Genomic DNA, 23,689 nt, shown 5'->3' with positions numbered 1-23,689 from the left:
CTATGGATCACAGAGGGATTCAAGCTGAATGAAGCAGGTTCATCATGAAAAGAACATGAGACCTCGAAACACGAATGTTCCGATTTATCGTACAATCCATTCTTGCTCTTGACTTTTATTAAGATTAAAATGATTGTGACTTCCATTACTCTAAACCTGGCAGAGTTATGCCAGAATCCTATTAATCTACATTTTAAATGATCAGGAGAACAGGTGAAGGGGATGATTAGCATTTGACTGAGGTTTAGCGTTAGCAGGATTCCCGGAGTGCCTCTTTAAAACAGGTGGTCAATGTAAATGCAGGTGTGAGTTACACATGCTGGGGATGAACGGGGTTGTGCAGATGCCTTGCAGACATGTCTGGTCTCCAAACACTGACACTACCAGAGACAGGCTGGCGCCACTGTCTCCAGCTGGGCCAAACAGGAAGAGCTGGCTGGCTCTGCCTCACTCTGAGGTGTCTCTTCTCGTGTTCAGCGCCCCTTTAACCCTCTTGTCTTCAACACATACCATTACATCACTGGCTCTGTCATACCAACAGCAAAGAACAGAGCACAGCCAACACAGTTCACCACGATTTAAAATGTGTTGTGTCAGCACCTGCCCGACATCCACTTTACATTGTTTAGCGATTACCAGAAGCAGTGAAACATTTGAGGTTTAGAGTATTTGCTGTGGACGTGTATGTGCATAATTTAGCATACAATGATGGGCGGTAACAGCTGCAGGACTATGCAGTTCACTAGAAGCCATGATGATGAAACCCAGGGTGACCTGATTTATTAGTACACAAGCGAGTCACGGGAAGTATTTCCATATGGTTTTCTGGGGACTTGACTTGGGAGGCACGGAGGCCACCCTCTCTAAAAAAAAACGCACCCCAGGCCCATTTTTTGCAAGGGGGCGGAGGGTCTAAAATAAAATCAGCTGTCACTGTCTGCTTTCTGGACAGAGGTGAACACATAGTACTGGAGCTGGTCTCCGACATTGACTGGGATTTGCTTTTTGGCTTGGAAAGACCCTGCAGGCCGGGGGTGCAGTGGCCTTCGAGTGGGATTTGTACGCGCTGAGCTCATATTTTTATATTTCAATAACCTCCTTACCTGGTAGGTGACGAGCACTTCGAGAGATGTGTTTGAGTTGAGTGGGATTTTGTAAAAATATGTTAATGGATTTTGAATTGTGTTGTTATGTTAATAACTCAGCATGCAAAAAATGGAAATGCATTATAAAGTCTCCTTTTTTGAGTTTTGCAGAAAAAACATGAGAAACAGGCTCGGAACTCTTGATAGTACTAATTAACATAGTGCTCATGTTGAGTGCACTTCCACTCAAAACACAGGATACAGAGATAATAGACAAAGTTATGTCGGCCCTAAAATACTAAATGTATTCAGTTTTTTAAGCTTGAGGAGAGATCACATTTTTTATAACAAATTCTAAAATACATGGACTTCTGAGCTGTTTGTACCAAAGCCAGCACCTCTGGGTGTCACGTTGCTCTTCTTCCTTCGCCTCCAGGCAAGCCAAATGAGTAATACGGTTTTTACAAAAAACACACAAACATGAGGTTATCGATGCAAGCTATCTAAATGCTTTTGGAGAGTAAAGCTTTGACCTACCAGCTTTCCTATATATTTCACTGAGAAACACGACCCTTCATGGTTAAGTTTAAAATAGGCTTGATTTATTTTTGCTAGTACATGGCGCCTAGATTACTTAACTTTCTTGTTATGTGAGCTCTCACCCCGACCTAAGGTGTCATGAGATATCTTCAGAGTGTCGAAACATTTTTTGGGATGCAATTTTTTGTTCCTACTACAATAAGTCTATACCCTAAGACCTTCACTTTAACTTGCTACAGGGCAAGGTTTTCCACTCCTTACGTTTCATTGCTCTAGTTAAGATTTGAACTAAAATACACACTGTATCTAAGTAAATGTAATTCTCTAATGTTAAGAGTTGTGAAATATTTTCCTTATCGGTTTCATCTGGCTGATTGGTTTACAAACATACTTACCATTCCAACAAGGCTAAAATAGATCACAGGGGACTGGTAGCTACAAATCAAATGGCAAAATAAGTATACCAATAGGAAGCAGCTAACAACGGTGCAATGCACACTGAGTTTTAATATAATGTCTTTTTGCCATGAAATTAAGAAAGCATCATTAATGTGTTTCAATTTCAGATCCATGAGCCCACTATTGAGCTTCATTTTAAATAGTTGAACACTTTTATCTTGAACTCAAAGAAGTGATGAAAAATGTTGATGTTTTGATTTGTTTCATTGTGTCTGTAATTTATTAGGTTTTCAATACATAGAAAAATGATATGTAGTGATTAAATATGTCCTTTGCTGCCAGCAATGATATTAAAGTTATTACAATGAGTTACATATACACATGGCTTCAATTCATGCACGTTCACCACAGAGCAGAGCGGAGATGTTTGTATATGCTGTAAGCCTTCAGAGTAATGGATAGTCTTATTTTGATGCTGTACTTTTTTCAATCAAAGTAGTCTGTATTCATATTTCATTTTCTTATTTGCATCAGCACATTTATATCCACAAGTGAACTGAGTCGTGAATACTTAAACTTGCAAACATAGACAAAAATATTTTGTCAGCAACTGGTCGGATAGATGGAAGTTAAATAGATGATCACACTGACACTGTCTTTTCAGCAGATTACAATACCCTGCAGGTTAGCACTAATATTCATTTGGTTCAGCCCTTTGGTTGATGCAAGTCCAGACATGAAGTCTAACTATGCCTAAGATGAAAAATGTAAATGACTACTAAAACTACTGCCTGTATAATCGCAGATCCCTAATAATACATTTCTATGCGGATAGGTTTTGTACACACTATGTCCTTATTGTTAAATATGAGTTATTGACCGCAGTGATTGAAAGCCAGAGTGTTTGTGTAATTTCCCTGAAGAGTATTTTGAATGACTTACAGTACAAAGCATCTTTCCTGCATTAATGTAGCACCTTTTAAAAGCATTGTTGTGGCTCCAATGTGGTTGTCCTAGTCAATATATTTACCAGTTTAAAAAAGATCACACGTTTCATTCAAAATAGGAATGATTTTAAATGTATAATATCCTGGAGCATACTTAAAAAGCGCAGTTTCTTCTATGTACTAGCCACTAATCTAGCTTTAAAAAAACAAAACAACATCACATTGATAGCATGTGATTACACACTAAATATGGTGCTACCACTAGTTTATAACTCTCGCTACATGTGAAAAGCGTTTTACTGAACAGTTTATCGGTTCTTTGTGCCATAGCTGCTGGCAGCGCAGATTGAACCAGGGCAGGACTTCCTGAAAGAGATATAAACCAGAGGAACCGGATTCACTCTGTGGGCTCAGAGGTCATCCCACTGACCAACTGTGAGGCCATGTACCAGCCAGCTGTTTCCAAGCAAGCAGACAGCACCATCCCCAGCAGGGTACTTTAGTTTGTGCATGGTCATGTATTGTTCTACTAAAACAGGACCTGCCAGAGCTGCCTGCACTAAAAGAACATTTGCGAAATTTGAAGCAAACCTTCTATGGTCAATCATATGGGCCTGCTTGCTATCCTGTTGTTTACTGTATAGTTTAGTCTTTAGCTGCTGTGGAGCATTCAGAGTTGCACAGAAGCTTTTGTTACCATAATGGTTGGTGTTGTCATGCAGTATTAGTGGAGGTGATTACAGTTTTGCAGCTGGGGAAAGGGGTCAGTAGTCTATGCTATAAATAGAGGGGAAACATAAGATGGGGGAAATATATAGAGGTTCTCTAAAACATTAATTATAGTGGGCTTTACTTTTAAATAGTTCTCTCAATTCCTAGAAACTATTACAAGAACAGCTTATTATATGAGTTTCTATCTGTGAGAGCGCAAGCCGCACACATTAGCATTAGCTACACCGTGTTTGAAGGCGGTGGGACTGCACTGCAGAACAGTCCTATTAAGTATCGGTTTGATTTCAGCTCATGTTGGCAGCTAATGATATTTCCTGCTTCATTAGGTCATGGAAGAGTCGGAGGTCTGTTCTCTGCCTGGGGGACTTGCCAGTGTGAGGAAACAATTTGAGACCCAGGAAACTGCAACATCACACAATGTAACCCAGTTCCATTTTCATCACAGAACTGTGCAGGTACATGTTGAACAAAGTATATCCAATAATGAGGCTGAGAGCATGAAAGAGATGATGTGGCGGTCAAATGACAGTGAATTGAGCATGTTACCATTAGCATGAGAATTGCATGAATGCATGAGGAGCTTGAATATTAAAATCAAGGTCCTCATTACATCTTATTGCACCACTTCCAAAACGTTTATAAAAGCTTTTATTGAAACTTTCAGGGCTCTTTAATAACACTTATACTGTAATGTAGCTATAGATAGAAACTTTCCCAGGCACTGGAAAATAATCGTATTTCTTATTCTTCTATGGTACAGTGTGAGTGAACGGTTTGACACATTCTTTGTTATTTTGCCTCCATCTGTGATAATTCATTTCCAACTGCAGTGAGCAATCTGGTCTAGCATCTTCTCTGCATGGTATTGAGTTGTGTACTATTAAGCTTTAGCTAATGGAGTAAATTGGAGTGGAGTAAACACATCTGACGCAAGGGGGGCAATATGTTGACGCAAGACTGAACAATTTATCCCTGTGTTTGTGTATTATGCACACATTTTTGCTGTGTTTGACAACCACTTTCCTCATCTTCACAGGAAATGGCCAACTCTGAGGTCACAATGTCAAGCAGCAGCAGGCATGTCGTCCAAGGCAGCCAGCAGCTACATTTCAACGAAGGAGCCACGGTATTGAACGTTCTGTGTTACTGCAGGCAGGGCCACAGGGCTTTGCTAATGAGCTCAACACTTGAATTGCCTTGATGGCTAAAAACTGTAAATGATTGCAATCAATCACTTGTGTGCTATTAGTGATTGTTTGGTAGTCTCTTATAGTTTAGGCGGAGGTAAAACATTACATGTAGTTATTTATAGGCAAATGATTAGTGGAATTGCTGTAGTTGGGTTTTTGATGATCAATATATTTTCTCACATTTCTCTTTTAATATTTGTAGGTGTCTTACAGCGACAGTAACTTGGAATCCAGTTTTGAAAACCATCACGATGAAACAGGTAGGGTGTTGTTTTGGTATTTGTATTCTCTCTCGTATATACTGTCATTGACGGACTAATTTAAGCCCTGCCTATATTCTTGTGACTGTGCTGACTTTTAGAAGAGGAGGTTCCCAGGTACACTACTAAAGAACTGAGGGATCACTTTGAAAAATCAATCGAAGTGGCTGCGGTACAAAAACAAATTAAGGTAAGCGTTTCCATTTAATTTGAATTAGGCTAAAGTATTGAAAATGTGAAGGCTCTGAATATTTAACTCAGTTTAAGTATAATAAAATACATTAAATAAGGTATCTTAATAATTCAAGATTTTAGTTTGGTTTGATATGAAAACACCTTAATGTACTGATGGTAACAGTTAGTGTGGTCAAAGGTGAAGTCTATGATTCCTTAAAAGGATTGTTCAAATTTGAACTCATCACCCAAACAAATAAACACATCCCATCAGTGCTCCTACAGAACGTTAACATGCGCAAGATTGACCCCCTCTTGTATTCACTGACTTTCTCTTTATACATCCATGGCCTTGAGTAAGGATCTGTGGTTCAGTCTGAACAACTTTTCTATTTATAGAGCCAGGGTAGGGTGTATGTGATTTGAATTGCAGCTTCTACCTTTTAAATAGTGCGGCAAACACCCCTTAAGAACTTTCTTGGTTAGAGAAACAGAAGAACAACTTGCATACATTGGTCACCTAAAATTCAAAACAGTAACGCTGGATCACATACATGCATTGTTTCTGGTTAATCCCTTGTGGATGTACAAGGTGAATTTGAATCCAGTGTTTCTTTATAGGTATACAAACACACCAAATGTCTTAATATGTGCAATCCATGACTAGTGTTTGACTTCATGTCGATCTTTAGGATTATAACTTGAACTCATCGTAGAGATGTATTGATTTTATGACTGTAAAGAGCATAATAAGAAATAACTTTTTTCTTTCTGAACACAGTACCATTAACCTTGGTAGTATTATTCATGTTTTATGATCTATATTTTACACTTTATCTCAAAGTGTTACAACATATAAAGCACATAAAACCCTTATATGGGGTAACTTGATTGATTTTCTTAGTTATTCATTCTCAAATACCATTTTTGTTCCTTAAAAAGATTGGACGTGATATCAATCGATCTAAGTGGTCCTCAAATGTGACTCAAAACAACTACGTGACTAGTGAGGTTTATGGAGCATCTGCTACTGAAGCAGCAGAAGTCACATCAGCTGAAGTGATGGATTATGATTATGAGGACTTTCCGCCCCCACCTGCTGAGGATTCTGACTATCTTCCACCCCCACCTCCCGACTTACTAGAAATGCCATCAGACAATGAAAATATTCCAGCGTGCAACTACTCACCAGAGCCTCCAGAACCAGCAAACCCTTCCAAATACCCGATCAACAAGGACGCTTATATCAAGCAGAGGAGTAATTATGAGCTGAAACGTCTTTACAAACACATTCATCCTGAGGTTCGTAAGAATATAGAGATGGAATATAACAGTGATTGCAATGAAACTGAGTACAAACAGTTAGAGAACCAAGAGTACATGTACGAAGATGATGATGGTAGTCCCGATGATATCTACGATGAAGAATACACAGACTGGGAAGAGATTCTCCCCGGGGAGGTACAGGCGATGAGATGGAAGTTTGAAAATAAGCCACTGGACACCATTAAAGATTTAACTCCTGATGAGGTTGAGGACACCAACAAAATAACTGAACAGGAAATGATTCTTGGAAAAGATGTGAGACGTACAGCTTGGATGTTTGAGACAAAGCCAATAGATGAACTGAGTATACCCAATATGAACTCTGCAGAGCATAAAAACAAATTCAACAAATTTGAAAAAGGAGATGTCCGTGCTGCAGCGTGGTTGTTTGAAACCCAGAAAATGGACTCTCTAAATAAAATGCAGAAAGAGGAGGATTTCACAAAAGAGGTTGTGTTTACAGAGGAGGATGGAAACGCTACCATTTACATGATTGACAATAAGTACATGGAAAGCCTTGGCCACACTGAGACCATTGACGAGAGCCACCTGTTGAGTCTGAGATCAGTGTTGGAGGAAATTCATGAAGAAGTGAAAACTGTCACTAGCACTTTTGACACTCAGTTTCAATGCATCATTATGGGACAATCAAGCCAAATGCTGGAGATTAAGTCTGTGCGTAAAATTGAAAGTGAATTGGAGAACTCAATTGCCTCACGTTGGCTCTTTGATACACAACCGCTGGACATGACAAACAGAGAATACACATCTTTGAAACTTGTGTGTAGTCTTTCCATGGAGGACAGCAATAAGGGAGACTGGGGCAGGTGGTTGTTTGAGATCAAGACATTAGATTCCCTCAATGATTGGGAAAGCTCAAAAATGGAAAACAAAGAGATATCTGGAGCTGATGTGCGCAAACACTGCTTAGTGTTTGAAACACAGCCAATGGATTCTCTGAAAGATGACTCCAATGCAAGACCCCACTCTATTGAAGACGTTATCGGGGGCAATGTTAAATCTGCAAGGCACTTTTTTGAAAACAGCCCTAGAGCAGAGAGGAGAACTCTCACCGAGGTAGGAAGACTTCAAAAGGCAACAGTAAATGAAGAAATGAAAGGGGATGTGAGACACCAAAAGTGGCGCTTTGAGAGTCAACCTCTGGAGCACATAAGAGAGGGGAGGAAAGAGGTTACTCGCACTGTAAATGTTAAAGATGAACTCACACAGGAGGATGGTACAAGCTGCAGGGCAGATGTTCGCAAGAACTGCTGGGTATTTGAGACCCAGCCAATGGATACTTTAAAAGACGATTCAAATAGTCAGCCCCTGGCAAAAGAGGACATTATTGCAGGTAACGTGAGATCAGCCAGACATTATTTTGAAACTAATCCAACTGAGGAGTTGAAGGAGCTTGCAGAGGTGGGCAAACTACAAAAAACAGTAGCACAAATGGAGGAGAGGGGTGATGTCAGACATCAGAAATGGCGATTTGAAAGCCAACCTCTAGAGCAGATCAGACAGGAAAAGAAGGATGTCACCCGAACAATTGATCTGGAAGAAATTGACAGAGTTGACGTCTCAAACTACAAACACATTTTTGAGAGAACGGATCTAACCCAAAGTGATATGTCTCAAAAGATTCTTATTGAGGGTGTAACATCTGGTTCTGTGAAATCAAATAAGAACCTGTTTGAGTCCAATTCGCTGTATGCCATGCAAGACAGCACAGGGCACTTCCATGAGGTGAAAACAGTACGACGTGAAGAGGTTGTTAAAGGAGATGTAACAACGTGCAAGTGGATGTTTGAAACCAGACCAATTGACCAGTTTAGTGAAAGCATTGAAAAATACCAAGTTATCAAGGGCATATCCAAACAAGAAAAAGAGACTGGTGATGTGAAAACAGCAAAGTGGTTGTTTGAAACACAGCCTCTCGATGCTATTAAGTATTTCAGCAATGTTGAAGATGAAGAAGTTGTGGAAACAAGTAGGAATCTTGATGTCATGAAGGGTGATGTGAAAACCTGCAAGTGGCTATTTGAGACTAAACCAATGGACATCCTGTATGATAAAGCGGAGTTAAAGGATGAACATGAATCTGAACAAATGCAAAAAGGTGACGTCAAAACATGCACTTGGCTTTTTGAGACACAAGCACTTGATTCGATCCATGATGAGACACAAACCATTTTGAAAACATGCACTGTCAATCAAGAGGACATTACAGGAAAGGATGTAAGAACTGCTTGTTTCCTCTTCGAGACGGAGAAACTGGAGAACCTCTCTGGGGAGGAGACAGGCTCTTTTAAACGTGTTACAGAGATAGACATTGGTTCTGGAGACGTCTCTGGGAAGAAGTACATTTTTGAAAACCAAACATCAGATATCATGACTTCTACATCTGAAGAAGTATTGCAAAAACTCAAGAGAGTTCAGACTGAAGACATACAAAAAGGAAACGTAGTGAACTGCAAATGGCTCTTTGAAAACCAGTCAATAGATACAATACATGATAGCCAAGAGGAATTCATGAGCAGTCGCACAGTGAATGATGTACAAGGTGGTGATGTAGATCAGGGGCGTTTCATTTTTGAGACCTACTCTTTAGATGAAATTCAGGAGACGGACACAGAGCTGACGAAAATGCGCAAAGTTGTCCGAGATAAAGATGAAAAGGGCGATGTGAGAAATTACACAATGATGTTCGAAAATCAGCCCCTTTATGCTATTCAGGACAAAGAGGGACTTTACCACGAAGTCACGACTGTCACAAGCGAAGAGGTAACACGGGGAGATGTCGTTGGAACTCGCTGGAAGTTTGAAACCAAGCCCCTTGACGCTATCAAAGACACAGATGAGGTTTATATAATTAAATCTGTCACAAATCAGGATGTGCAAAAAGGAGACGTCACTTCTGCAAAGTGGAAATTTGAGACACAACCTCTTGACAGGATTGCTGAAGAAAAAAAGATTTTTATCAAAACCGTGGATGATATTCAGGGAGGCAATGTTAGGATGAACAAAGACCGTTTTGAGTCTGATGCACTGAGCCAGGAATCTGTAAGAACAGTTAATGTGAGTGAAATTAAAAAAGGTGACGTCAGGTCTGCGAAATGGAGATTTGAAACACAGTCCATAGACAAAATAAAAAGCATGAGCTCTGAAAATCTGATTGAAACTGTTAAAAAAGAAGATGTTGAAAAGGGCGATGTAAAACATTCAGTCTGGCTCTTTGAGGAAAATCCTCTAGACCACATCAAAGAGGTAGATGAGAACGAAGCTACAACCGTTATATCACAAGAGGAGATTTCCAAAGCGGATGTAAAGACAGCAACATGGCTTTTTGAAACAACACCATTTGATGACTTCAATGAGACAAAAATGGAGAAGAGTGAAATCCTGGGCAAGAGTGTCAAGGGAACTCTTGAGGAACTGTATAGTCAGCAAATGGTGAAGTCGAAGGGAGTACTTATTGAAGCTGATGAAATTGGAGACGTTAGGATGGCTAAATACCAGCTAATGAATAAGCAGGCCCCCGAAATTCAACGAGAGGATGTAATCAGGGGAGATCTGCAGACTATTATGATGAACTTGCTAAACAGACAAGAAAGACAGGAGCAGCAAATAACTATCGATTCAGAAGAGAAGGGTAATATCAGTTCTACGGTGAATCAACTATTCAACCAAGAGAGAGACAGCAGTATTGAAAGAGAGGAGATATTACGAGGTGACATCCGGGAAGCCATTAAAAACCTTTTTGATGACAACGGTACAGCAAAACATGGAATACTCATCCAGGAAGACGAGAAAGGAGATGTGCAGATGACCTTATACTCCCTTCTTAATAAACAAGAAAATGTTAATGTTGAAAAAGAGGGCATTGTAAGAGGGGATATAAAGAGTGCTCTTCAAAACCTGTCCAGCTCAGACAAGACGGATCAGGCAGTGAAGATACAGGTAGATGAAGCTGAAAAGGGAAATGTCAACTTTTACTCCACATGCATTGAATCTGGGGCTCTTGACTATCTTAAACAGCTCCACCTTGGAGCTGATGAGACTCGGTCTGACGGAGCACAAAAAGAGGTGATCCTTGGAGGCGACATAAAAGGGACCAAACTCATCCTCGGCCGAAATCAAATGCAAATTGAACGTACGGTAGAGGATGTTGTACCTGGTGATGTTCACAACACAGTGAAAGTTTTTATGTCAGAGCCAACCCTCTCATTGGGAAACCTCCAAAGGGAGGAGATAGTCAAAGGAGATTTAAGAGCTGTTTTGAATTCATTGTCTGAATCAGCTAATCAGACAGTTGTTGTAGAAAAAGAGGAGGTGGTGAAAGGCAACATACCTAAAACCATGCGATGCCTGAAGAAGGCCCAAACAAGGTACAAGGAAGTAGAGAAAGAGAAGCCAGATATCATACCAGGAAATATCAGAGGGGCTCTAAGATCTCTTGAGAAATCCTCGACAACAAGAGTTGAAGCTGTTGTCGAGGATTTAGTTTCTGGAGATGTGAGGGCCACACTCAAATCTCTAGAGTTGGCAAATAAAGCGGTCAAGGAAGTTGAAAAGGAAGAAATAGTGAGGGGCGATATTCGCACAACAATGCAAAGTCTGCATGATGCCTCCAGTGAGAAGAAGATGTGTCAACAAGGAATAGACGTGCAGGGAGATGTCAGAGGAACAATCCAGCTCTTAATGGAGCCTCCACCTTCACCGAGAATGGAAAGGAGTTCAAGCCTTGAGCGTGACTTTAAGGGTGATGTGAAGATGTCCATTAAGTCATTATATGAGACGCAGGACCAATCCCAGTTTGAGAAAGAAGATGTGATAAAGGGTGATGTTAAAGGCACTATTAAGTCTCTGATGGAATCAGCGCAGCGTGAATCTCCCAAAGTCAGACTTGGATCATACAGGAGAGTTCGAGTAAAACAGAGCCCTCCAGTTCAAAATCTAAATGCTGATGCGCAGAGGAACATACAAAAGATTAAAACAGCTAATTCAGTTGAGACATCAATGGGAAATCAATCCATCTCTAATGAAACTAAAGTTGTAAAAACAACGTCAAGAACAGTGGAGCAGTCTGCTCAGCAATCAACTAGTGTGGTGGAGCATAAAACTATCACCCAAAACCACGGCATCAAAACATTAAAGACCGAGTTCCGTAATCTAAAGTCGAAGGGAAAGGGAATGAAAAAACAAGAAAGAACCAGTGTAAAGACAGCAGATTTCACCCTAAAGCCAGAATTGCCAGAGCCCGATCTGTCTCTCCCACCTCCACCTCCATCAGTGGCAGACTCTGACCTTCCTCCTCCTCCTCCCCCCTCACTTGATTCTGACATTGATCACCTTCCTCCTCCACCACCACCAGTCACCAGTGAGCAGGACTTTCTCCCACCACCTCCATCTCAACAAGAACTGGAGAGCATCCCAGCACAGGAAATGTATCCTTCACCGGCAACAGCAAAAAAGATGACGGTCAAAAAAGTGAAAGTTCCCATTTTACACCAAGTCCAGAAGGTGGAAGCAAAAGTGGAATTCAGTCAAACGAAACAGGTGGAGGACATCACATCTGAAACAACAACAAGAACCTCAAAAACGGTTTCATGTGAAATCCCTCAATTGCCTGAGTCACCACAACCACTTAAGAAGGTTTACATATCTCCTGTGAAGTTCACCCCTCCACCCTCCCCTCCGCCTTCCATGAAAGGGAAAATGAGTAAATTTAACACTCCATTGATAAAAGCAGAAGGAAAGTTCCGTATGATGGTGGATGAAAACACCCCTCCAACCACTCCAACACCCACTTACATACATGACTCAGTTACTGCTGCTCTTGAAATGCTTTCCTCAAGCGATAAGGGACAGTCAAATAAAAACACATCAGAAATCACACAGGAAAGAGCTGAAATGGCTGCATTGAGTGTACATTCAGACTCCCTATCATGTGATTTGTCCAAGAACATCGTTGTCAAAAATACCACTCAGAGTAATGTCAGTGCTAGCCATGAAAAAATGATCTCAGATTCAACAGTTGTATCCTCTGCCACACAGCAAATGTTCTCTAATGAGTCTTCTAAGGTTGTCTCTGTTCAAAAGACCTCATCTGTCTCAGCTGTTAGACAACAGATGCATACTACTACTACACAGAAAACTGTTTCCTCCAAGCAGTCTGTTCAATCTGTCCTGGCTGACACAGTCCAGACCTCGGTCACTGATTTCGCAACAATTGAAAACATGGTGGCTGATGGAAAGAAAGATTCTAAAAATCAGAAAACTAAAAGCTCCAAAAGATCAGAAGATCAAAGTGAAAATGTAATTCATTCTGACAAAATTGAAACAAAGGAGAACGATAATCTAAGCAAATCCCAATCTGAGAAAAAAGTCAAAAATGAAAAGGAGTCCAAATCGCCACCACGGGATAAAAAGAAGAAAAGTGATCATTCTCCTACCAAGAGCCAAGACAACGTTTCTGATGAGCCAATGCAAACAGAAAAGGCAGCTCCCAATACAAATGGAAAAGCAGGAAAAGCAAATCAAAAGGTTAAAAAGAACAAGCAAGTAGAGTCAAGAAAGTCCAGTGAAAGTGAGAAACAGAGTGTTTCACAAGATGTCAAGGTGGAAGTAAAGCAAGCTACTGAGGTGAAAGTGATCGTTGAGCCTAAGGAAGTAAAGACAGAGTTAAAGCAAGTGACTAAGAAAGGTACTTCCCCTCCTGCTGCTGCCTCTACGCCAGCAGCTTCCTCCATACCTGTTGTTACTGTAAGCTTAACAGACAGCAAACCAGAAACTCCAACTCCAGTTAAAAAGAAAAAGAAGTCCAAAAAGTCAAAAAGCAGTGCACAGCAAAATCAAGGTAAAGAGATTTCCACAGAAACAAATACAGCTGTTATAGAATCCAACGCTGTAAAATCCTACCAAACTCAGGAAACGGTTGCAGTTTCCCAAACTCATACAATTGTAAAAGAAGAGCAGATTCAAGTCAAGAGAGAAGTCATTACCGCAGAAAGTAAAGACATTCAGAATTCTAAGCAACAGAAAGCAGTTCAAAAGCAAGTGAAGGGATCTCAAAAGAAGAAAGAAGTGACAGTTATTCAGCAGAGCGCAGTGGAACCACTTGAAGAAAGTAGGGCTGTCCCAATTACTGTGACAGGCGAGCAAAAGGAACTGGTAAAGTCCGAAGCAGGGAAAACTGAGGAATCCCAGAGGCTGGAGGTCCAAGCGTTAATCTTTCTCATCACAGAGATACAAAGAGTTTCAAAAAAGACTGATTCTGAATCTGTGAAGATTCTGCTCAATACAGTTCCAGATTGGCTCATGAGTTCGGAAGCAAAGCTTGAACTGGAGGGAGCTGTGGTGGAAAGTGATGTGCAACAAAGCAAAGAAATTCTTTCACATCTGAGGAAACTAGCAGAGGCCAAACTAATGCAGCTAGAAGATAACGAGACAATGGAGAAACATGAGTGTGAGCCAGTTTCTGAGAAATCTGTTTCTGGTGGTGCAACGCAAAAAATATCCAAGATCAGTATTGGTTCTGTCAAAATTGAGAAACAAACAAAGAAGAAGAAGTCCACTGAAAGACGGAAAGAGGAAACTGAAACTGGTCAGTGCAAGTCTGTTGACCTTCGGGCTCCCTCACCTTTACTCAGGATGCGCTCTCCCTCACCAACGTTTATCACCATCGAATCCACACGAAGAACTGACTCACCCCTGAGAATGAGTCCATCGCCCAAAATGCATAGGCCACCCACACCTCCCACGCCTCCGCCACGTAGGTGTGACACGCCAACATCACGCCTTACAAGAATAACACCATCTCCGACTTTTGACAGAGCAGAGAATTTGGCACGACTAAAAGACACAACAGCCAAACTCTCACGTGGGGTTACACCACCTCCGCCACTTCCCCAACAAATCTCAGAAAAGAAGTCTGAAATTGTGGAATCCCCTGCCTCATTTCATCGACAAATCAAAATTGATTCGCAACTTGTGGAGGCTTCAGGGATGTCAAATGCAACAAAAAGTCTCAAAGAGAGTTTATCTGGTGAGGCTCAGCAGACTGATGTCAATTATACACATGTACAAGAAGATGAAGCTAATATTTCAGAGGGTTTTATTGCAAATAAAATACAAAGAAAGTCTGAGTCCCACATGCTGTTGTGTCAAAATGACCCAGATCTTATTGATGCATCGGATATGTCAGAGTCATCTGTATCTGTCAAAGAAAAGAGAGAGTTTTTTGAAGAAACTCAAAAGGCTGAAATTAATAAGACCTACACACGAAAGGAGCCGATTGCTATCCCTGAAAGACTGGGCCCAGACTTGGAAGACTGTGAGGCAGAAAATAAGAACAAAGAAAAAGATGAGCTTCTCAGGGCAGACTTGTACGGTCTTGTAAACACATACGACACACCAGAAGAGACATTATTTCTCCGAAAAGAGCTTATCCCACTCACTGGGTGGCTTCACAATGAAACTGAAAGCACAGATTGTGACAAAGAGAGAGTAGACATTCTGGAACAGGAAATGCCAACTTTTGACATCCAGACTATTACAAATGTTTTTGAACTGGGTGAGAAAAGTTCCTCATTCAGAGAGGAGAAAAGGGATCAGGAGGAGACTATGTCAAGCCTGAGTGAAACTACAGCAGACACTTCAAAGTGGGGAATTCCTCTAGAGACAAAGAGAGGCTCACGGCAGAGCACCCCCCTGCCTCCTCAGAAAACTGGGGTAGAAACTGTGCCAGCAGTACCATCAGCCTTCTCTGAAACCAAATCCTTCACAGAACATTTCTCAAATGTTGATGAGTTGGGTAACAAGGTCACCGGAACAAGGACAGCTGTCACTGGGCACTCTGAGAGTGTGTCAACCCAACAAGCTCCTTTTTCCTACGCTGATGTAGTTAGAAAAAAGGCTGCCGCAGCGAAGCTAGCAGAAATCTTCGATGACGATGCTACTGACAATTTGCTGAGTAATTTCCACAAAACATGGACAGAGAGTGAATCTGTTTTCAAGAGTCTTGGCTACTCTACTTCTGCGGAGACAACATCCCAAGTTGTGTCACATCATTCGAAAATCGTCTCATCTGGTAAAGACCTATCCAGCATGAAAAAACTGAAACTAATGGCATGGACTAGGGACGGACGGGTTTTCTTTGAATGTCTGTTTGTGGTGTGTTAAAAAAGCATTTATAATTACTGCATTGTATGAATTGTGAAAGCTTTTCTATAAAACAAAAATAGTTGGTAACAAGAATAAGAGTCTACAGCTCTGATGCTTTAGTTCAGCAGTGCTTTTAGGCTACATTAGCATTTTCATTATAAGCAATAACAAGAAATTATATCTGAAGATTATGTTAATGTCATAAAAACTGCCCAAGTGGAAAAGTGACGGGCTCTTTTACCAGTAACCTTCATTGAAATCTGTCCATTAGTAGTTGTAGTAACCCAATAATTGATGGACCAACCAACATCGATATCCATTGAGCCAAGCTGCTAACCTGCCCATAAAACTAAATGTTTAACTAACTCAGTATAGTTTAACAAAATTATCTTATATCACGATGACTTTCATTTTCTGAATCTTTCAAACACATGTCATGGTCTTGAATCAATGAATTATTCATACCTGTTATGAGGTAATGATAACAAACTCCTTTATCAAAAAATACCATGACATTTAATTGTAAGGTCTGGAAAAAAACTGCACCCGATGACAGCTTATTTGTATTCCCCACTAACAATGCATTTGAGAGATGCTTAGAAATTCATGCAAGCATGTACGAATATGAGTGAAAACAATCAAATCCGGAGGAAGATACACTAAACCATTCATTCTCATGGCCATTGTATATTTTCATATTGAAAAAATGAATGGGCCATATCAAGTACAACTTAAAATACAAATGCAATATATTTTACAGTTTGTACCAATAAGTCATAAACTATTTGTCGATAAAAGGAAAGCCATAGGTGTTGCATTGTGAAGCAGCCCAAAGGAAAGCCATTCAAATGGGATTAATGAAAAAAAATATAATTTGCATTTTATCTCTTTCAAACAGGTTCGAGTTCCGAAGTCAGAGCTCTGCACAGTATGTCGGAGGAGAGCTTATCCGATGGATGCTCTGATAGTGGACAAAAAAAAGTACCATAAATCATGTTTCTGCTGTGAGCACTGCAGGAATAAATTAAGGTAAATATTGCATTCATTCAAACAAATACTGACCATAGTTACAATTAAACATTCCAATACCAATCAGTATGCATAAGTGTTTTAAGTGACAGTAAAATGTTTAAAATAATAGAGGTTATTATTATTTTTCTAAAAGAAACAATGTTCTTTTCTCTCGAAGCTTAGGGAACTATGTCTCTCTCCATGGACACTACTACTGTCTACACCACTACAAGCAGCTCCTCAAATCCAAAGGGAACTACGATAATGGACTCGGGCAGAAACCTCCCACAGGAAGTGGTGGACTTATCCCCTCAGATGAGAATCTCGAATGGAGATATTCTGTGAGCAGCGTAGCTTCAATAGACAAAACACTCAGCGGTGAAAACGCAATCACAAAATTGTACGATGAAGGCAAACCACACAGCAACAAAATATCTGTAGTTTGGCCCCCACAGGCCGATCCCCAGAAGAAAGCCTTTAAAATAGAAGATGACATTCAGCTAAATAAACCACATTGGCCCCCTTCACACAACTCCCCCAAGTTACCCAAACAACAACACAGAAAGGCTGTTCCTAAAAGTGTCCTTTGAAATAAAATCACCCAATCTCACAGTTTAGTTAAATAAACTCAAAGAAGCACAAATAAGGAGAGGTACACAAGATGCTATGGAGAAACTGTCCTGTTGGTTCGATTAAGGAAGTGTTTTTTGAAGGTTATGCAGTGAAGTGATTTTAAAAAAGGAACAGGAAAAGTGAGGATATAGAAGGAAACTGTAAATACTTTAAAATGGAATGTGTAAGAAAAAGCAGGTTGTAACTGGAATAGTAAGTACTGGTGCGATCAAGACGGAGAAAGTATTGAAAGTGGATGTAGAAATGAAAAAGTGTATCAGGTAAACTGCTATAACAACTGTCATGTTACTTGTAGATGGACCAGTTGATAACAATATAGCTAGGAGCAGCTTTAAGACACATTTAAAGTCTAGATCAAATAAAATAAATGTTATTGTTGCTTTATATCTAAATGATTGTGTGGAATTAAGCCCGAGTTTTAGTCCCTTAATTCAACCAAGTTGTACAATATAAATCCGCTCAGTTTCCTTTTCATCCATGTTCCCTAAAATAATTGGTTTATTGTTCAATGCACTCCATTTTTTTGCTCTGTATGCCGGTTCATGGAGATAGTCTCTGTTTTATGTATTATTCTGTCAGGTCTTTTATCTTTCAACATATCAACATGTCTGAATTTGCCTTTTTTTAGCACCTGGTGTGCAGACTACTAAAAGCATCTTGGAATTATTTTATTTATAATATTGAAAGTATATAATATAAACAAGTTGAATTGGTGATAATCATGTTTGTTTTGGACATTTGTATCCTATATTGAACGACAAATATTTTGCAATGAAGAATTTTATTTTTTAGATCAGACAGTTATACCTTGCTTTGTACAAGAAATATCCTGATTCTGTCATGCTGTCAGGCTGGTTCACTCACTTTATTGCTGATCCAAGGGCAATACAAATATTGATTTTAATTGTCTCATGTGTCTCTTTGAAAGTCTGTTGCTCAATCTTCCAAACCAGACACAAAGAGGATGTTCTTTCACAGGTGTGTGTCAGGTTGAATTACACTACATGGAGACAGGAGCAAGACAGCAGATCCCTTTAACACCATCAGTGTAATCTCCTTTAGAAGCTGTTCCCACCTTGGAGGGGATTTCCAAGTTCAAAGCACGGGTGGGCCTGCAGCAGATAAGAAACCATTTCCAAGTAGGGAAAAAAATAGAAATTTGCTAGAAAAATAAACAAAAAAGGCTAATGAGGGACAGTTTGAAGACAAGCAGTTGATACTGCAGCATTGGATACACACAAATCTCTACAGTCAGTTATAAAATAAGCTTATGTCCAAATGTTGTTATACTCATCCTCTTACTGATCCTCACTGAGGACGAGCTTATACTCTTTGCCAACCTGGACCACCTACAGAACTGTAGATGTTATTAATATATGTTATAGAGTTAGTATTTTAACGTACAAAAGATTACTTGGGAATTGAGGGGACTCATACAAGATTATTTTGCGGTCTATATTTGCCTTATATACCTGTAACTTATTACTCAGGTAAAATGTGATCACTGCTATGTCTCCCCTCTTTTACTAGTTCCCTTGCGTTGCTTTCAAGTATGTGTTCTTACATGTGAAATTGTGGTTATAAGAAATGTGCTTAACCAGGACTATCAGAAAATATCTTGTTTCTCAATTTTAACTTTCTGGCTAAATAAATATTGTATTTAAAGATTAGACAGCCCATCCGCAGTACACCCTGGGCCAATAAACTGCATGTAATAATTCTACGTTTTTGTATGTTTTCTATTTGAACATTTTTACATTTTGTGTTTTTATTTTTGTTACTTTTATTTTGGCTCAAATATTATTTTTTCAAAGCTACTCTTACAAAGAGCTTGGATACAAAAAGTACAAGAAAGCAGGAGAGCAATTGTATATAAAATATAAAATCACACTACAACAGTAAATAAAACACACAAGATTATCTTAACATTTAATATAAAATAAAAGTGAGTCCCTTGTCTTTTTATGGTTAAAAATAAGCTTTTTGGGCATGAAAGTGTATGCCACCAATCATGGAATATAAGCCCAACTGCCTGAAGAAGCCCTTTTCTCTCGGATAAACAATAATATAAATGACCACTACAGACTTGGCCCACTGTGTGAGTGGATGCTTCCCCAGATGGACAGGACATATGAACGAAATGTGTGTTTGGTGTGAAACAGTTTGCAGGAGTTGCCTGGAAATTCTCTCACAGCGTCAACCTAGCTTGCTACTACTCTCTGCAGTCCTCAATTTCTTTCTTTAAGCGGATTGGTTAAGGAACCATCGCATTTTACTCTGATTGGTCGGCTTCGGCTCGTCAGGCGCTACGTCAGCCCATTTGCGCTAACCATCATGTTTTCCTCCCCCCTAGTCGAATAACAGTGCTTTAGGATGCTGGAGCAAAGCAGTAGCGTATCATCAGGACCAGAAGTCTGAGTGGGATGGAGACACTGAGAGAGGTAGGAGGAAAAAGGATGCTTTATGTCTTAATGGCGTGTGGTATGCAGGTTGAGCTTCACTTATATTGCGGAATGCAGTGCAATGTGATGCTTTTACTTTTTGTTAGGTCCGCTATGAATTCCCTCGCCAAGATTTAATGATGTCCTTCCTCATTTCCGTGCGCTCATCTGCATGTTTTTGGATGTCCCGGTTATGGTGGGGCTTGGATGACTGCCTCGCGGTCACACGGTCTGGGTCTTTAGTAATGCAGCTACTTTGTCTCAATCCCCGCTGAGCACATACTGATCTCCATCCTATTTGCAAGGGCTTTCACCTCAGCACTTACGGTTGGAAATGCGCAGGTTGTCCAGGACGAAGGGTGGTGCGGCTTTGCCAAGTTATACAGTAGCATATGAAACTTTAAACATACGTATTTATTCATTTTCATTTGTTTTTCTCCTCATTCCTCGTTTGCAGAGAGCTTGTACCTCTAACAACATGTTTTAATCACCCGTTTAAGGTCGCACTCACCAATCCAGTCGTGTGTGTGTGTGTGTGTGTGTGTGTGTGTGTGTGTGTGTGTGTGTGTGTGTGTGTGTGTGTGTGTGTGTGTGTGTGTGTGTGTGTGTGTGTGTGTGTGTGTGTGTGTGTGTGTGTGTGTGTGTGTGTGTGTGTGTGTGTGTGTGTGTGTGTGTGTTCATTTGGATTCTTTAATATATAACGTAGCCTTGGACTAATGAATGATAACATAATATTTAAAGGGTTTATATTATCAATGTTTATAACATTTACTATTCCTATCATCATTCCCTATATTGTCAGTTTGTACATTTCATTTCTTATTCAATAATAACTGTTACTATTATTTAAGAGAATTCAATGAAACTGAAAACCTGTTTTTTTTAATATTTATTAAGGTATGCCCACTACACAAAATCACTTGTATAGCAAACAATGTGATGACAAGAATCAGAATAGCTTTTAAAGTTCAAAGTGTAAAAGGAGTGAGCTCTCCCATGGAGCTGTGTTTTTTCTTGCTGCTGTTACTTGGGCATTTTAGATCAATATCTGGATCAGATGCTAAGCCCCTTCTCGTTGAACCATGTGATGGTTTCCATTACACGTCCATCTGCTCGTACAGGAAGTAACGTTAAGTGTCAGACTGCCTGTGTGATCAGAGGCTTCTCTTTGTATATGTTGTTGGACCTTGTCCTCATACTACAACTCTGGGTCTGTACCCTCTCATTTCTGCAAGGTGTTAATAGTCTAAAACTTCTATCCCTGGTTTTAGATGTTCCTTTCCTTTTTGACACTGGGCTTACATCAGCATTTATTTAGATGATGTTCATTTATATATTTTGGATGTAGCTTGTTTTGTATGCACTGTTGTGAAAGCATACGGTTAAATGTATTATATTCTTGGCATGATGTTACACAATGCAACAGTAGCAGCATTCATTTGCTTGTCCTAATATTGCCTGGATATAGGCTTGCTCATAAATTCACATGCTTCTTTCTTTCTGACAGCCCTTTCTCCTCTTTAAAAGCACAGCTTGACAATGTCTTTACTTACAAATGTGTATCCTCTGACCTATTTGAGAATGGGAATAGGCCAGTACTTATGGCAACAACTTTAATGTAACTTCTCTTCTTACATACTGTAAAGAGGCCTCTCCATTAAAGCTTTACAAGAAACAATCAGAGCAGAGACCCATTAGAAGGAACTACAGTGTTATATTACAATGCATAATTATGACTGTCTATATGCCTTTTCCCTAATGGAAATTAGGTTAGACCAAATTGTTAATATATAAATAAATTTAGTTGGATTGAAATAGTAATTGAATCTATTGAAACTATGACAAACATGTCAAACACATCCAGACATTTAGATTCTAATTTACAACTGTAATATCTAAAACATGTTTGGTTTTAAAAAATAAATCTTTCCAGATTAGACAGAACAGTATAGACATCCCCATATTTGCACATTTAGGTAAAATGATAAAGGACTATGCTTGTTTTGACTTCTCAGGCTGAAGTCGGACTTAGCCTGCCACACCCCCATAGTCTTGATAAAATGTCTAAACTGCCAAAATAACACAAATTACATGTTTGATGGTACGTAACCTAAAGCTGTTGTACTGTAGACCTGTTGTTTCGACTGCAGCTCCCTCCAAGCTGCCATGCTCAACATGTTTACAATGGGTCATGCATGTTGACATGTTATACACATTGTATACATTTTATCAATGTGGGGGTGCTACAGTAAAACTTGTGTATTTCCATATTGCACTTTTGCCCAAGTTGTAATCATCTTGTATACTATAACATCCTGCCTGATGCCCAGTGAGTGGCAGACCGGAGAATATATGACTTAAGGGTTAGTTAGGACTTTTCCCATCAGGATGTTATGATTCATTCATTGTGAATATGTTGACAACATTGCTCGTTTTATGATTTTCTTTAGTGATACTCAGTTGTAGCAGCTCATCATCTACTTGCACAAATCAATCATTTTCCTTATTGATTCATTTATTACTTTTTGCATTTAATGTGGCACTATATAACATTTGTGCTTTTACCTATCATTATGACGTAAATGTTGATTGCAAAATGTAATGGCCTTAAAATAATGACCCCATCAGCATTTAGATTGGTTCCCTAAGCCTTGCTTTCATTCTGCAATTATGTCTGCCCCAGGTCGCAAGCTCCTTCACAACAAAAGACATATACACTGCATCACTGAGCATTTCGCTAAGACGTTATTAATACTACTGGATGTTTGGTTTTTTGCTTTTGTTATAGCAGCATGCGTTTAGGGTCTTGTCGTTCAAAGTAGGAATCTTTAGTTGTTTCTATAGCTTTGGACAGTAACTGTTACACTCAGTTTTTTACAATGTGTGAACTTTAGATTGATCTTCCCTTTATGGAAATGAACAGAGAGAACATTTGTTTTCATTTATTTAAGTTTTACAGATTGATGGAAAACAAATGCAGTGAGTCCTGTGTTGTATTTAACCCTAAATGCTAAGTTGAGGAAAGTTGAAAGCTTTCTGTTTCCTCCATAATGTTAGGGGATGGTGTGAAATCATTCTTAAAGGAGACATTTTGAAATTTCAGACAAAGTCCCAAACCCTAAATCTACTTCCAGATACGCTAACAGGGAAAACATACTAAAACAATGATTTGATGGAAGACTGTTTTACATAAATTGATCAGAATTGTTATTATCACAGTGTGGGGGCAACATTATCAGTTATCAGAGACATGTAGAGAAGTAGTTGTTCATATTGATTTTCAGATAGTGAGCATCAGGCAATGTGCAAAGGCCCACAAAGCCTCTGCACTAAAAAAAACTGAAACCTTGACTTTAATTAAATGTATTATGTCTACAGATTTCACATAACTGTATTAGGTTAGTTTAAAGCAGTAATATCAAGTTGAAATACAAAATATTAGGTACATTTTATTGCTTTCAACTAACGCTTATACAATTATGTGACATGAGTCAATGTTTCTGTTTTTTCAGTGTGCATAGTTTGTATTGCTTTATCATGAAATGTGGCAGTCAGACAAATTCAAAATTGAATTGTACTTGTATGGAAGCTGGCATCAGGTGGGGAAGGAAGAAGGAAGAGATAGGCCGGAGATCAACGTATCCCTTGGCAGAGGATGAGAGGATGAACGGACGTGAAAAGGGTTTGTGTTGATAAAAAAGAAAAAGAAAAAAGGGTGTCAAGATATAAAGGCGCAGTTTTTGATACTATCTCTAGATGCACAATGACACATTTAAATATTGTGTA

At 39.5% G+C, this 23,689-nt stretch overlaps 1 protein-coding gene across 2 annotated transcripts; it reads left to right on the top strand.

The window, feature by feature from the left end:
• Window positions 1-947: 947 nt before the first annotated feature.
• Window positions 948-17,258, top strand: xirp2b (xin actin binding repeat containing 2b). Of its 2 annotated transcripts, none has more exons than XM_034134442.1 (9): window positions 948-1,106; window positions 3,302-3,465; window positions 4,030-4,158; window positions 4,740-4,829; window positions 5,096-5,153; window positions 5,255-5,343; window positions 6,270-15,744; window positions 16,717-16,847; window positions 17,008-17,258. In XM_034134442.1, exons 2-8 carry the CDS (start codon window positions 3,415-3,417, stop codon window positions 16,806-16,808), a joined length of 9,984 nt encoding a protein of 3,327 aa, XP_033990333.1. In that variant the 5' UTR covers window positions 948-1,106; window positions 3,302-3,414; the 3' UTR covers window positions 16,809-16,847; window positions 17,008-17,258. The 2 variants fall into 2 exon arrangements, with proteins under 2 accessions (XP_033990333.1, XP_033990334.1); XM_034134443.1 differs by having other exon boundaries at window positions 17,013-17,214.
• Window positions 17,259-23,689: the final 6,431 nt, after the last annotated feature.

The sequence above is a fragment of the Trematomus bernacchii genome, unplaced genomic scaffold, assembly GCF_902827165.1.
Source record: "Trematomus bernacchii unplaced genomic scaffold, fTreBer1.1, whole genome shotgun sequence".
Lineage (NCBI taxonomy): Eukaryota > Metazoa > Chordata > Actinopteri > Perciformes > Nototheniidae > Trematomus > Trematomus bernacchii.
The sequence above is the reverse complement of the archived record's forward strand: the minus strand, read 5'-3'. Positions and strand labels throughout refer to the sequence as shown.